The sequence below is a fragment of the Setaria italica genome, chromosome VI (assembly GCF_000263155.2).
Source record: "Setaria italica strain Yugu1 chromosome VI, Setaria_italica_v2.0, whole genome shotgun sequence".
Taxonomy (NCBI): Eukaryota; Viridiplantae; Streptophyta; class Magnoliopsida; order Poales; family Poaceae; genus Setaria; species Setaria italica.
Window position 1 is genome coordinate 31,884,308 of NC_028455.1, and position 16,738 is coordinate 31,901,045.

At 43.5% G+C, this 16,738-nt stretch overlaps 2 protein-coding genes across 2 annotated transcripts; one reads left to right on the forward strand and one right to left on the reverse strand.

Annotated features, from left to right (window-relative positions):
* Window positions 1-7,791: 7,791 nt before the first annotated feature.
* LOC101752752 (WD40 domain-containg protein) lies at window positions 7,792-11,185 on the forward strand. Its single transcript, XM_004973750.2, has 9 exons — window positions 7,792-8,119; window positions 8,469-8,639; window positions 8,723-8,809; window positions 9,378-9,512; window positions 9,623-9,733; window positions 9,837-9,928; window positions 10,026-10,131; window positions 10,321-10,407; window positions 10,493-11,185. Exons 1-9 carry the CDS (start codon window positions 8,009-8,011, stop codon window positions 10,904-10,906), a joined length of 1,314 nt encoding a protein of 437 aa, XP_004973807.1. The 5' UTR covers window positions 7,792-8,008; the 3' UTR covers window positions 10,907-11,185.
* A 148-nt stretch (window positions 11,186-11,333) lies between these two features.
* Window positions 11,334-14,104, reverse strand: LOC101786895 (WPP domain-interacting protein 1). Its single transcript, XM_004973749.3, has 2 exons — window positions 12,948-14,104; window positions 11,334-12,096 (listed from the first exon to the last, which is right to left on the reverse strand). Exons 1-2 carry the CDS (start codon window positions 13,939-13,941, stop codon window positions 11,480-11,482), a joined length of 1,611 nt encoding a protein of 536 aa, XP_004973806.1. The 5' UTR covers window positions 13,942-14,104; the 3' UTR covers window positions 11,334-11,479.
* Between the last annotated feature and the right edge of the window lie 2,634 nt (window positions 14,105-16,738).

A 16,738-nucleotide genomic window follows, 5' to 3' on the forward strand; every position in this document is an offset into this window, starting at 1 on the left:
TCAAGTAGTCCCAAACTATGAGAGGCAGACGATTTGAATCGAATTTATTAACCATACATGGCGAACCTAACCTCACGACACCCATGGACCACACCGGGTTCACTTCATCTGTCAGCCGTTCCCATCAATCCCTAGGAATGTGTCAGGGCCAAACTTCCCTTGGGCTACAAGGCTCCACAGTCCCGGACGACGCCGTACTGTGACTGCACTTGCACCCACATGATGCACCAGGGGAACTACGTCCCAGGGACAGTAGGAGTATAAGCCACGTCCTAGTTCAATCAGATACTGGGCTTCCCCATCCCATACTAGGTATGAGATTAGTACTTTCAAATACTTGATAATGAACACCGACATGGTTTGACCTTAGCATTTTTCATTTAGATAGACGGGGCAAACCACCAAGTACCAAACAATAAGCCCAACCCCGTCCGTCGTCCTTATGGTTGTAACATAAGTAAACATACAACTCCTATAGCTCGCGAGTGACAGGCAATCACTCGACTTTTACCATGCCCTATTAAGCATAGCGTCTACTCAGGTTATCATACTAGTGTTCAGATCAAGAGTACTAAGTTTCATGCATCTAAGTTTCCAAACAACGCCTAATAACTTAAATGCATAATCATAAGCATCAACATTATTGCATAAGTTTAGAAAGCGGGGACATGCTCCGGGGCTTGCCTTCAATCTTAGAGATAGTTAGTGAGTCTTCTGGAGCTTGGTCTTGCGCGGGTTCAACCTCCACGTGATTCAGGTCCACCAGGGGTTCGTCTTCTTGCGCGGGGTGAAGCTCGTAAGTCCCGTCAGCGAGATTCACTTCTACACGTGATGCATATGCAGATAATTCAATGCTTCATATTTAACAAGTCTGAATGAAATTTCATATATTATGGTAAACTAAACTTCATTTCGAGACCGACTACATTTAGACCGACACTTACTGTCCTTTCGTCATAGTTGTAGTGTTTTCTAATTTAAGCACTTAGCTCGATCTTGATAGTGATTGTGTTCATACATATGTGACAAGATTATTAGACCCTAGATTGGAAAGTTATCATGTTTCTGAATATTTTTCTGTTCCTCTTCTGAAATTACCATTTTACCCTTATTACTATTTAAATTGTTTCTATTTCCATTCCTTAGCTTTAACTTCCATAATTCATTTCAGTTGCATATGATGTGCTATGGGGTTGAAAATTTTATAATGACTTCTTTATACCATTACTAGGCTGTTGTAAAAAATTGGGGTTCATTGGATTACTACAGAAATCAATAAAATTATTTCATTACCCTAAGGTAGCAAGCACTTAACTATTTTTATCTTGATTTACACAGAGAGTTTATTGCTGAACTTTTAAAAGTGCGCTACACGAGTGGAGCAGAGTCTTGTGTGATTTTTTCATGATTTTTGGTGAAGGATATATATTTTCCAGATTTTTCTACTATTTAACTTTGCATAAAAAGAAAGGCATGTTTCATCATGTTTCTTGCAGTGAACCATATTTTTCCTAGCAAGTAGGTTTCATGTGTAATCCAACTCAAGTATCACATTTTTCTCTAACCTATTCTATTTACTATGCAAAAAGGAAGGTTCTTCACTAGATTTCAAAGATACATCCCAAACAGTGACATAATCATCTAAATTGGGGTCCTAATCATTTTCTAAGCTCAAGCTCACTGATACAAACCTAGAAAAAGTGGTTTTGCTATTTTACCATTTTTCTATGATTTACTATGCATTTAATGGCTTAATCAAGAAATAATTCCTAGAGAACAATACACAACAGTGACATGTGTAAAAATATTTTTCTATGAAATTACACATCTTAAGGATTCCAACAAACTGGTTTGACATTTTTCTAGTTTTTATACAATAAGTTATGCATTTTCAAAGTTCAGGTTATTTATTCAAGGTTTAAAACAGAAAAGGTATGGTAGTTTTACTCGAGGCCCCTAAGGTTTTTCAAACACTCTTAGGTAGGTCCCTGAAACTAACGCAGAGGTCCCCGAACAAAACTAAAGGTTCACAGAAATGCCCTCGCGGCGGCCGGTGGCAAGTCCGGCGAGATTCCGGCAAACTACTGCGCCATCGAGGGAACGAATGGCTTAGGCGCGTGTGTGAGCTCACCTTGAGCAAGTTCGGTGCATGCGGTGGCGGCGGAGCGGGCTCGTCAGTGAAGAACGGCGGTGGGGAAGGCTCGGGCGACGGCGGTAGGGAACTTGAGCGTTCTGGTGCTGGTGAGGGCTTCGGCGAGAAACAAGCGACGCTGGGAGCTTCGCGAGGCTGCGGGGAGTCGTTTGGAAGCGGTGGCAGGCGGTGGTGTTGCGCGAAAAGAGTCTGCCGACGGTGAGCTTGCGCAGCGGCGGGTGGAGCAGAGGAGCGGGCGCGCGGTAGGAAGCTCTAGCGGCTCATACATGCCTTTTATAGGTCGGGGAGCGTGCGAGGGAGCGAGGCGGAGCTAGTGCACGTGCAAGACATGGCCGGAGGGGAGTGGGGGAGGAGAGTCGGGCGGTGCCATTGGCCGGTAGCCATGGTTGGTGAGCGGAGCCGTGCGGAGCTTCAGGGGATCTCCAGGCCATTGGCCGCAGATGATTTGGCGCCTAATGGTTATCTTTTGCCGAGCGGGAGCATTGGCCAGCAACGGCGCCGTGTGGTCGAGTCAGTGCGGCGGTTGGCCGTGGCGGCGTGCTCCGGTGGGTGGCGGCGACGTGGAGCGCGGTAGCGTGCGGAGGCAGTAAGGCAAAGGCGCGCGACTGGGTAGGCAAGATAGCGCGTAGAGGATAGGGATGTGCTCACTGCGCGGTTGGCCAGCTGTGGTGCCCGTCCGGTCTTGTCCTAGCCGCGGTTGGTCAAGGCGAGGGCGCTGATAGGGCGGCGCCACACGGAGCAAAGTGACGCGCCGAGCGCGATCTGCCCGATCCGGCGCATGTGCAGCACGAGAGGGTGAGGTTTGAGTGAAATTTGTGCAAGTTTTTCAATTTAAACTCTACCAACTCAAAATATAAAACTTGTAGTTCAAACTACACTCTACAAATCCTAGAAAGACATTAGGCATAAATTCGGGCTGAATTGAAAGTTATTTAAGACCAAAGTTTGTGGGAACTCCGGTTTGGGGGACTTAGCAGATTTTCAAGCTCAGGCTGATTTGAAGATTTTAGTCGAATTTGGATCCGATTTTAAACAATTTCTATTGAGATCTTGACCAAGGCCTAATGGGTGAAGTTGTATTTCATACTTAGGACTCAAACTTTTATAAAGGGTTTAGCTCTAGTCCTGTTTAAATTTTGTCAGAAATCTTCATGCCAAGTTGCATACTTTCACTGGTTTAGACTTAGAGCTGTCTTTGCTGTTTTTGAATTTGTTACTGCCTTTAGACTAGAGTTTAAGCAATTTCTAGGGTGATTTAGTCCTGGCTCATATTGCTAAACTTGTTCTTCAAAGTTTACTCTAAAACTTTTGTAAAAGCTCCAACTCAAGTCCAGGTATAGAATTTGAAATAACCGAAGCTAAACAACTCTAATCAGCTGTATTTTCAAGACTTAGTGATTTTGGAGATGTGTTTGAATTGCTCCTGAATTTAAATCTAGTTTTTGAGCCTCTTCCTCTCCAAATTAGGTAAAGTGCAAATAAGAAACATTGTTTGTAATGAAAAGTTATACAACTCTTAGATTGAAAAAAATTTAAGTTGCCATTTAAAATTTCAAGTTTTGAGTTGACCCCAAAATAAACTCCTTAAAAGGCAATTTTGACCTTTCAAGTGCTAGATTAGTGCCTACTCATCCTATTCAGCTTAAGCAAAGATAATTTGGCTAGGGTTGTTACAAGTTACTTAATCTATTCGAATAGCCGCAGTTCTCGGTCATGAACTCACATGGTTAAAGCTCTCTTTGATTAGTCACACTTCCTATATTTAAAGTAGAGAATTGGGGGCAGATGCCCGTGCTCTCGAGACAAGCAGGATCCTAACGATCGCTGCCTTTAAAATATGGGAACTTGGGAACTGGTAGGAGAGGCATATTTCCCCCTCCGGGGCCAAAACAACATTAATAATAATAATAATAATAATCACCCCCTTAAAAACCTATATGGTGTTACACTTTGCATATAAACCACTTTCTGCATATAAACTCCGCTTTATCAAACTTACCCTACATGTCCTCCGCTTTATCAAACTTACCCTACATGTCATTGACTTTTTTACGTTAAGATACTTGCTGAGTACTTCTGGTAAAGTACTCAATCTTGCTTATTTTGTCAGGTTGCCTAGGAAGTCAGTTTACGTCTTTCCGCTGCGTCTTGATCGTTGCTTACTTTCTTTAAAGGTGATGATACACCGCCATAACTCCCTCTATTTTTCCCTGCTTCTTACTCTGAATATTCCGATATACGCTGGTGCCAGATACTGATCCAGGGCATGGCATTGTATTGCTTAAGTGTGGATGTCTGAGAGACGGTCCCCACATGGCCAGGCCGCGACCGCCCATGGGCGCCGGCGGGTGGAATGGAGTCCGGATGGCGAAGGTTGCAGCACGGGCGGCATTGGCGGCGAGAATTATTTAGGCGGCGTGGGCTTAGGTTAGAATCAATCCGGCCGGATGAGTACTCACCGGTATGCTATGCTTGGGGAGCTGAGGATCATCCTCAGCATCCATACCGTCTATTTTTGGACACTGGAGGAAGGGGAGATGGCGGCGGCGCTGGAAGCAGAGGAGTCACGATAGGGAGGGAGCAATGTACAAAATAGCGGGCTATGGGATTTAACGTAGAGCTGTGCTCAACTGCTATAGCCCACTAATTAGTACAACGTTGTTGTAGCGGCAGCTAGCATCAACCGCTATAGCCCGCTATTTCGTACATTGGGAGGGAGTGGGTGGCAGGGGCGGAACAGGAGGCGTCGCGGGGGAGGGGGGCGCTCTTTTTTTCCTCGAAGCGGTATGTGTAAACAGTGACATTGGGGGGTAATTTCGACCCAATTCCAAAAGAAAGTACGAAACTAGTTTTTTGGGAGCACCCTTTGAGGAGTTTCAGAAAAACATTGAAGTTAGCCTCTAGATTCACATTTTTTCCGAAGTGGGTACTAGTGGAGCTGGAGGTGTTTGGTAAGATAAATTCGGAGCGGAGCTAGAAAACTTAGAGCGGAGCAGTCCTAAATATGAAATGGAACAGTCCTAAAGGTTGGACTTATAAGCCGGCTGAAAAGTTGAAACAGCTGATTTATTATGAGAGAAAAATACTATTCGGTAGCTGATAAGTTGACTGATAAGTATACGATTTTCCACCCTGTTCTTGCTCGTCATTGTCGGCTTGTCGCCGTTACAATACCTTTGCCAGGCTGCACTGTAGTAGTGACTGAAAGCGTTGCATCACCGACAGCGGGCGGTCGGGACGTCCGGATCAATTAGTCCGACCGATCCCCGCGTTAAGCAAAAGGAAAGAAAAGTCGCCGCTCCAACGTCCCGAAGCTGCAGATTTTTCTCGACCGCATGCATCTTTTCGCAGTGCGACGGAGTTAGTCAGAGTCACTCACTCGTGTCCGTCTGACGACACCATCGCATCCGGTCAGCTTCGCGTACGGAGAATCGAAGGTTCTAACTTCTCAACCCTTGTTCATGGACAAGGATCTCAGCTGGCTGCGACACAAAACCAACAGCAGCATGCGGGTAAGAATTGCGTAGTTGTTTTTAGAGGGAACTGCGTGCTGCAAGCTGCAGCCGAGGGAGCGTGCCCCTTTTCTTCTTCTTCATGTAAATACCGTTCGATGACGTCGATCGATTGTCGTAAGTCCGAACCGTCTCGGTGATGCTAGCTCCGGAGCTACGTGCGATCGCCATGGCCGTCCATTCCAACCTCCGAGCGCGATGCTAATGGCGCCGTTCACACGTCAGCCTCATATGCATCCCCATCACGCGGACGTCTCCTGGAAAGCTTCTTCTTCCTTTTTTTTTAAAAAAAAATAGATAGCTTCTTTTTCGGCAGTCTTCTTCTGCATCGCACATGACAATTGACAAGGCTATGGCCACAAGTCCACAACCCCTTGCAATCGAGTGTTCTGCAGTAAACACGTGTGTGTTTTTTCAAATGAAAAGAAATCCTAGTAATCCCTCCGTGTTATTTCAATTTTTTTAAGTAAAAGATGTCAAGTTTAATCAAATTTATACAATAAAGTACACGATACCAAATACGGAGTAGGTACCATTATTTTTTTCATTATGATTAAATATATTTTCATAGTATATCTATTTGGTACTATAAACTTTGTGATCTTCTCTATAATTTTGATCAAATATAAAATGATTTAACTCTCAAAGCTTATAATTTGAAACGGAAAATCACGAGAAAGCCTTCCATTCACCACAAGTTTTTTTTCAGACCACCAGGCTTGGCTCTCTCAAACTGGCAAACACGTTCCAGTCACGTGTCCCAGTGCTTCGTCACCACATCTGCCTGAAAACCCAGAGCCTTCTGGAAATGTCCCTCGCTCTCTCCACTTCTATCCACGGTACCAGGTCAAGATTGGCCGCCCATCGTTCCAGGTGCTTCCAGGACGGCTACTTCTGTGAGCAGAGATCCAAAACAGTTTTTTTTTTCTGAAATTGAATCCAGAACAGAATTCAAGAGTAGATTTCGTTTTGGAGATGTAAAATTTCTGGAATCTTCCGTGGTTGCCCGAAATCGGGACAGGGAGCAGCACATGCTGCGTACTGGATGAATGTTTACGTGTTGAGGCGGTAACCATCCTCGGAATAATGTAAGGTCAGGTGCACATGGGGTGTGCGGCGATGGCATCTCGCCTGTTAAACAAATCAAGTCGCGGTGACATCTCCACACAAGGAACCGACCATTATTGTCCTTCTTCTTTTTTTGAAAGAAATATTGTTCTTTTTCTATGATGACGTGATGACCATTATTGTTAGAGAGAGAGGGGAGAAGTGAGTGAGAAGAAGACCGACCGAAAAAAAAAAGGAAAAGGAAACAAGGGAGCGACGAATTCCGGGGGCGCGGGCGGCGGCATCCACAGCTACCTGGCAGGCAGGAATCATGGGGCCGCCGGCCGGCCGGCCGGCCGCGCAGCCGGATCGACACCCCCTGTTCGCCTGCTTGTCCGTTGCGATGGGTGGATTGGATATCTGGATAAGCATCCGCGAGGGTCAAACGTGGCAGGTTTTTTTGGGACCCTGCGCATCTGTCTATGCGAAGAGGTCCCTGGTGGCCAGCCTGCAGTTTCTCATCAAGTGATAAATCCTTTCTTTCACTTGTGGCTTTTTGGGGGGGGAAAAATTCTGTGTATTTGACTTGAGAATATACATTGATGTAGGAGTGGCTTGCTGCTATGTAGTTTGACTTTGGAGTAAGAACAGGTTAGAGTTTTCAGCTATAACTTTTTTTTTATTCATGTCAACGTTTGTTGTTGTAGAGTGTTCGTGAAGGTAGCAAGATGATATGTACTTGTATTTGCGTCTTCAACTGCTAGCTGGAACTCCAGCTAGATGCTACTCAATATCTCAATAGTTAGAACATATGTTAATGTAATTTTCCTAATAAACTAGAGAGGTAGAAAAAATATTGAGGATGCGAAGCTTTGATAAAACAGGCTACGTTATCTTGCAATTTTAATATAGATTCACATCGTATTGTCACCTCACCTCACCTCTGTATTTTTTTTTTGGTTTTTAAGGAAAAATTATATTATCATCTACAGAAATAGGGCAATATCAGACATCACAGAAATACATGCTTTTAGAGGGGCTAGAGTGCTATAACCGCGATCTCCCCTTTTTAGGTGCACCTTACTTCCAGTTCCCGGGACTCACTTCCCTTTCAGCTTCGCTTGCTCCAGCCTCCAGAAGCCTCACAACCGCTCGCCACCAATCCAGCCCCTGTCCCTCCCCCAGGCACTGAATCTCAAGGGGATTGTTCTCGCAGCCCAAACTCCAAGTTCTCAAGCCAAATTTGGTCCTGTTCGGCTCAAATTTACCTTTTCTTTCGGTGGTGTTCTTGTCGGCCATGTCTCTGTACGACGGCGAGCTCACCGGAGTTTATCCGGAAGAGAACGAAGACCACCACGCCGTCCAGATGGCCGAATCCGACTACGAGGACGACGACTCGGACCAACCTGTAAGTGTGACCACCCTCTGCTCAGTTCTTGAGATATGAGATTTCGCTCTCAAATCCTCTTGCTTTGGCTTGAGAAGTTGAGGTATGAGATTTCGCTCTCGAGTCCTCTTGCTTTGGCTTTTTATGCCGTTTATTTCTTTGCTCAGTTTACGTATGCGTGCCTATGCCTTGATTTTACACAGAAATTTTATGTGAAGTTAGTTTTGCTGATAAACACTTATCTAGTTCTAACTGTTTTCGGGATTTTTGGGAGTTTAACTTAGTGCCTAAATTAGCTCTGTTTCTAGATTTTGGGAATGCAGTTTGGAGCATCCATTTCAGTCTAACACGGGCAATTTTGCGTCTTTAGACTTGTAAGGAGACAGAAGACACGACGGCTATGGATGTGAAGAAAGGGAAGGATATACAAGGGATCTCTTGGGAGACGATGAACACTACAAGAGACAGGCACAGGCAGGCAAGGTTGCAGCAGTATGCCAACTTTGAGAACATACCTAATTCAGGAAGGACTGCAGAGAAGGCATGGCATATTTACACATTCAGATTAGCTGGTTGAGTAATTTTTTTAGATTGAGTAATTTTTAACTGGTGATATTGCTACAGGATTGCACACCTGCAAAGAAAGGTCAACTCTACTATGAGTTTCAGCATAACACGAGATCAGTAAAATCGACCATTCTTCATTTCCAGGTGAGCTATGATTTTAAGTGTTCATCATTCCAAATGTCTCATGCTATGCTTGAAGGTAATTAGACTAGATAGTTAGTGATTGAGATAATAGTATATATCTGCCTTTTTTTTTTCTTGAATGTTTGTTGACCATGCGCTGAATTACTGTAGAAGTTTGTTAATTACAGCACATGTTCGCATGTCCACTAAGAAAAAGGAGGCTACTTATCTTGATGAATAGTAGTAAGTAGTAACTAGGAAAATACAAACATTCAGTAGTAGTACCAAGAGTTTAGCCTTTTCGATCCCCCTCAATATTTACTTGGGCAAAGCGAGGTTGGTCAGTTAAACTGCATTGGTGTCCTAACACCAGAACGACCATTTTTCCAAAACCATTTTCAATAGTCAATCCAGATTTCTGTTTCCTATTGGACGTCAGTTGTACTACTTTTTAAGGCAAATTCAATGTAGGGGCCTTGTATCTCTGTACATAGAGTTACACTGAACATCTGACCGACAGGTGCTCTAATGGTATTAATTGCCTGCTAAAGTTCTTTTTGTTAAGCTTTGCTCCATTGCTGTCTTGCAGTTGAGAAATTTAGTATGGGCAACGACAAGGCATGATGTGTACCTTATGTCATACTATTCTGTGCTTCATTGGTCAGCATTGACTCGTGAGAAGCAAGAAATCATTGATCTTCAAGGGCATGTCGCACCATGTGAGGTACAGGGCTTAACTTCCAGACGTTTATTTCAGCTTGTCATTTATATTCAGGCGGTTGTATATTTGGTGAGTGGTACTACAACCTTATGTTCTTTGTGATTTGACTTCAGAAGCACCATGGAAATTTCTCTGAGGGATTTTCTCGAACTCAAGTCAGTGCTTTGGCAGTTAAAAATAACTTGCTAGTTACTGGTGGATTTCATGGCGAAATAATATGCAAGGTAATCCTTTTCCTCCCTCAAACTCCTTCCCGTTTCTAATTTCCACAAGCAATTGTAAGTGTAACTAGGGTCTGATGTCTATTCGTTTCCTTGGGGAATGCAGTTTTTGGATCGTCAAGGAATAAGTTATTGTTGTAAGTCAACACATGATGACAATGGCATTACTAATTCTTTGGAGATATATGAGAAACCTAGGTACTTTCTTTTCTACTGGCAAAGCATTATTTTGATTCCAAGGAATTAATAACTGTGAATGTCAACCTAATCATGTTTCTTGCCTTTTTCTTTTCAGTGGTTCTCTACATTTCTTGGCCTCAAACAATGATTGTGGAGTTAGAGACTTTGACATGGAAAAGTTTCAAATATGCAATAACTTCAGATTTGCTTGGCCCGTGAATGTAAAGTCTTCAGCCAGTTCTTTAATTGTCTATTTTTAGTGTTGAGCATTTGTTGGATTTTTATTTTCCTGGTCAAATTTTGTTCTTCAAGTCAATACTCTCTTTTTTCAAAGAGTGTCTTACCTCTTCCATGGGGTTGGAAAACGAGTATTACTGATCTTGTTTTGCCCCCTGTTTAATTTCCTGCAGCATACATCACTGAGCCCTGATGGCAAACTTGCTGTGATGGTGGGGGACAGTCCTGATGGACTTCTGGTTGATGCCAATTCAGGAAAAGTAAGAAGAATACAATGTGCAGTCACTGACTTCAAATGTAGGATGCATAATTCATGCAAGCTTATGTCTGTTTGTTTTTCCACAGGCGGTTCATGATCTCCGTGGCCATTTGGATTTCTCCTTCGCATCATCATGGAACCCAGATGGCCGTACATTCGCCACTGGAAACCAAGACAAGACATGCAGGGTATGGGACATTAGGAATCTCTCCAAATCAGTTGCTGTATTGGGTGGTAATATCGGAGCCATCAGGTCAATTCGCTACACATCCGATGGGAAGTTCATGGCGATGGCAGAACCTGCGGATTTCATCCACATCTTCGATGTCGAGAGTGGATACAGCAGGAAACAGGAAGTGGATTTCTTTGGTGAGATTGCAGGCATATCGTTCAGTCCTGATACCGAATCTCTCTTTGTCGGCGTGCATGATCGCGCAAACAGCAGCCTCCTCCAGTTCAATCGGCGACGGTTCTACTCGTACCTTGATTCAGTACTGTGAAGTTGACAGGCAGAGACCAGTGAGATCCAGATCACAGGTTGTAGAAACTATTGTATATGTTTGTAGATGTTGCTCTGAAGAAACTGAAGCGCAGTGCGTCTACTTTTGCTGAACAAGCTGTAGATACCCAGCGAGCTAGCTTTCTTTTGCTGAGCAAGTTGTAGATATTCAGCGAGCCATCTTTTTGGAGATTTGTGCGGCTGCAGCTGTAACTATAACGTTGTTGTACATAATCACATAAGTGCTACTTGATCAACAGTTTCACACAGGTTGTCACCACTTCTAGCTTGTTTTGGCGTCAGATTCTGTTCGTAGTCTCTTGACGAAAGAGTCAAAACCAGCGGCTAATCTTACAGGTTAAGTGACAATTACCAGGCATCAGCAGATTTGAAATGTATGCCGGTTGAGCAGAAAACTTTGACAGAGAAGCGACAAAAATGTACAATGAACGAAGATAATATTGATGTTACAGAAAGGTTTTATGAGGCTAACTCACGCCTTAAACGGTAAATTACAAGAGAACTTTGCAAGCATGTTTACACAAAGGGATTCCAGACGTACTCTTCTATAATCTCAGGTAGGTACAACCTCGCTAGGGGAGGGAGAAAGCCGCATAAGGTATGTTCCTATAGCAATACACAGCAGTATAAACTGAACGAAACAAAACAGCGAAACCCTACTGGCCCTAGATTGCAGCTGCAGGACTTCAGAACTATTGGACAGCTCTTTGCACTGCACCTGTAGCTTCTCTGCCATCTCCTCTAACACCGTTGCTCTGTTTTCGGTGTGTCGGAGTTTAAGTGCGAGCTGCTTGTAGTCTTCAGATAGAGACTTTTGCGCTTCGTATAGAGCCATTTGATCCTCGGGCAAAGTTACTGAGGCTTGATAAGCTCTTGTCTGGATGGTGCACCGAATCTCTGCGTCCATCTTCTCCTGGTACAGTTGATCTAGTTCAGATTGCAACAATAGCAGGTTGGTATTCTCAATTGAGGTTGCTTCGAGTTCATGTATTCTTGAAGCCTTCTCCTTGATCAGTGCTGATGCCTCCCCCAATCTAAACTCAAGACGTTTTATCCTTTCATTTACTTCTTCAATAGGTTCCTCGAGATGGTCTGACCCACTCCACTCATCATCATGGACATCAAAATCATCAGTTGCTTCTTTTCCAATTGCCATGATTTTTTCTATCTCTGCAACATGCATAGGAGAAATGACTATATTAGATAGAGCATTATATAGAAGGTGATAATATTTCAATCCACTATATATGAAATGTAACCATGCTGCTTTAACAAATGAAACGAAAAGGAACTTGTCTAGGGGGGGAAAACATATCAGGACAAACCTCTGAAGTGCGTTAGGATATGCTTCTAGAATAAGGCGACATAATTCTACTTACAGAAAGGAGCAATAGTTCCTTGCCAATATGTCTATTCGATTTAGTGTTCCTTCACTCCCCTAGGAATCCATTCCCCCCGTTGAATCTGGGAATATGGAGAAGCGCTTGGCATTTTTCTAACCAATAAATTGTTCGTGCTGAACATAATGATAGACATAGACTTCTTCAGTCAGAGGATTGAGATAATAATCAACTAACATTATGCTAATTGTCAGATAGATACTAAATGCTAGTTGAATGGATAAAATCACTTGCAGGCAACAGATGAATAGATTCATTGGACATTTAGTATGCAACTTTTTTCCGTGCAGCATATAGTTCAGCCATTTATATAAACAACCCTCAGACAATTGACCAGTACATAGTGCAGCCAGAGTTAATTTCTTTCCGAGTTGCTAAGTAGCAGCCAAATCCTGAATTATAACTCTGAAGCATAAAGAAATATTGGCAATGTGGACTTCAAATCCTAACAGATGCAGCCAGACAAAACTGTATCTGACAAATAATTGTGATTAGACAGACATTTCATACAAAGTTGAGATTGAATAGCAAGGATTGGGGAAGAATCATAAGCTTCTGAATAAATTGTTACATTTATGCGATCAGGTGGTGCATGGAAATAAACTGACAATTTGACCATACCATTCTCAAGTGCTTCCTGTGTTCTCTGAAGAAGTGACAAAGTTGATTCATTGTAATAATCAGCACCAAAATGCATCCTTCCATTCTGCCCCTTCCCTACACTCACCTCCTCGGATGTATCTTCGACACCATCCCCAGGATCAGCACTTATCTGGATGGATCTACCTACCACACTACTGCCATTCTCTTTGCAGTAACCAGTCGATCGAACCTCCTCGCTTGGTTGCTCCTCATCACTGTGATCACAGTAATCAGAGAAAACCTTATGAACACCATTGAGGCCCCCACCCAATTGCCGGGCCTTCAAGGCGTTCGAGCTGCGGAGGTCAGACTCGACGCTGGACCGCGAGTTATCAGCCTCGGCGGAGACGGCGGCGCTGTAAGCAACCCTCGGCCTGTCGGCGCGCGAGCGCGCCGCGCGCGGGTTCCTGCCGTGCAGAGAGGCGCCGCCGGGGACGCGGGGGCGCGACACCCTGTCCCGCTCGCGCTGGAAGAGCAAGGCGTGCTCGTGGCGCGGGAGCACGCGCGGCGCGCTCGCGGCGGTGGAGGATCTGCTGCTCCGGCCCTCGCTGTTGTCGGACTCGGCGCCGCCCGCGCCGACCGAGAACCCGGCGGGTGCGATGAGGAGGCCGAGGCCCGGGTCCAGCTTCGCCGGCGGGACGAGGCGGGACTCGACCGAGGCGGTGGAGCTCTCCGCCTCGACGGCCGGCGGCGGCTCGTGCTTCCCCTTCGGCGCGCCGGCAGCGACCGGGAGCCGACGCTTGTGGAGCTGCGCGGAGTCCTCATCCCCGGCGCCGCCACCACCGACGGCGGCAGCGGTGGCGGCGGCGTAGCCCTCCCTCTGCTGCTCATGTTCCCGCCGGATACGCCGCCAGCGACGCAGCCCGCGGCCCTTGGTGGCGGCCGCCGCGGGAGAGCTCTTGGCAACAGCCTCCACCGCCGGCGCTGGGGACTCCGCGGACGACTCGACGGGGCCGTTAGACACGCTATCCATGCTTCGTATCAGTGGAGGAGTAGACCAACCGCGACGCTGGCAAGAGGAGGAGCGAGCTCTAGGGAGCGGAGGCCATGGCTGGTTCTCGCCTCGTGACGAGATCCCAGTTGCCAGGCCAAATCTTGCTAATCCAGGGGCGGCGCGTTGGTTGCGTCAGCTTCTATTCCTCCAGAAGCCCTCTAGCCACTTTTTAAAATTCAACTCAATTCCGAATTGATTTAGTATCTATATTCATAGAGATACGATAAACTCAGAAAGTCATTCGAAATTCATCAATATTCACAATAGCCAAATTAAAAGGAACTCAATGCGAACTACCACACTCCCGATAGGCTTGTACAACACGACGTGCCAATGCTGTTCAAGATTTTCCCTAAAATTTGACCATACGTTACTCCTGTAGGAGGGGAAAAAATAAAATATTGGTTTCGCAAATGTTCGTGCACGAACTACTTCATCGTTTCAAATTTACATCTTTCTATTTTGTTTTAAATCAAACTTCTCTAATTTTTTTAAAAAACTACATAAGTTTGTATAACGTTACACTACTTTCATTAGATACATGGTATGACATATTTTTCATTTGCCATCTAGATATTAAATTATTTTCAAAAAATTGACCAAAGTAAGTTTAACTTAGAACTACTTTATAATTTTAAATGGGGAACATAATGGTACAAAATCCATTTCCATTCACTGGTGGAAAAACTACACGTAATCCCAGTCGGTAAGATGCATATATCTCGAAAATGTAACTAGGACTAGTCACTCTGGACTAAAGGTCCTTCGTTTAGTCCCAGGTAAAATATTCGGGATTAAAGATAACCTTTAGTCCCCGTTGGTAATACCAACCGGGACTAAGGGGCCACCATGCAGGCGCATGAAGACTTTTTTCTTTTTACCATGAATTTTTTTCCATGTTAATGATAATTGTTGCTTCACTTATATATATATATATATATATACACACACACACACACACACACACACACCTACACATATACATCCTCAGCGTACACTACTTACACATATACGCTCATATTGTATGCATGTCATTTATATATTTCACGATAGTATAGGCATAATATTAATTATAACTACTATATATACAATTCTTAGTATATTATACACATCAAACTAGTATTAATACAATTAGTATATATACAATAATTCTTCCTCTTAATTCTTAGGACCCTCCCGTCGTAGTGTTGCTCGGTTCGGCTCTTGAATGCCCATCGTAATAAAATTCTCTTTTGGGATTTATCACCTCGTCCACCAAATACTATGAGTGCTTCTAGGGTTGCCAAAAGCCTTTCCTTCTCCAAGAGTTCTTCGAATCCACACATCTGTAATTTGGAAATATGTGAATGTTACACCAACAATTAAATAAAAGGAGTTAGAAAATAATTAATAATTAATAGGTTTATTTTACGTACTTTTATATCGTCCAATAGCACCTTGTCCCTCACGAAATGGTGTTTGTGCTCACAGATGTAGTACCCACATAAATTATTCACCTGTTTCTATCTCAAGCACTTTAGTGGAAAAAACAAGTTATGAAATATTCATGTTATAGGATGTACAAAATATACAAACTTCATACATACCGAAAAAATTACACCGAATGTAAGTTTTTCTTTAAAATCACCATGATGAGCCTTACAGAATCGTTTCCATACTCTACGAATTAAAATAATGAATGATACAGTGTTAGGTGAAAATTTAGTAAACAAACTTTTGCATAGAGATAAAGATCCTGAATTATTACAAGTTCAGCATATATTGAATGTGTTGGTACTCGTTCTTTGGTTTCCTCAACGAATCAAACATAATAAATTGATTTTATCAATCATAATTATAAGGAGAATCCAGTGGAAACTACGTATATAAATTATCATATTAGAACTATCTAACATTAATTAGGTAAGGAAAGAAAAACGAAAATAGACGATACCTATACTTACTTAAAGTTGTAAGGTCTGTATGTATTGCTTGTAATTCTGTTGCTCCAAAAATTTGTATATTGCGTCCATTATAGGCTTTGGTTGATCCCGTATCTGCCCTTGGTTAACAAGCACTAGATCCATGAAGCCAACGTTGAAGTAAGATTCTCGACGGTATCTCTGATTTTGCATCCACCCTAAAATGAAAGACAAAGTTAGTGGGACGACACACAATAATGAGCTAGGCCAAAATTAACATCTAATAAATACACACTTACAGAACCCATGCACTGATAACAGAGACATCAAAGGCATCTTAATGGTACACTTCATAAATATCTTTAAATTTCAACCACAGCAGTTTCTCACCTTCGCTGAAAAAATCAATCGGCTTAACAAGAAGAGCGAACATGGTCCTTTCATTGGTCAACTGCTCCATGTACTACTGATGGAATTCGTACATCTTAGTTGTGAGCTTCCGTACCAATTCAGGTCTGACTAGAGGCTTGCCTAACTCAAAAAGCCATTTAGGTACAGTCTTTTCTGGAGGTGGCGGCTCGGCTTGCCCTAGAACTTCAGCAAGCGAGAGACTTGTCTCTTCCATAAACTAAATGACATCAATTTGTTGTTCTAAAGACAAAGCTGCTATAGCTTGAGCGTCTTTATCTCCTAGCTGATCTTACTACCTGAGCTGGGGGACAGTATGATCAGATGACGACTCTCCTCGATTTTTCTTCTGCCAAGGCTTTAAGTAACGAGCGATCGTAGTTCGATAGTAGTTTCTCATAACATTTTTTTGCATGCCAATAAAAAACTTAATTTGGCTGGATCTACTGGTTTTGGCTCTATCATCT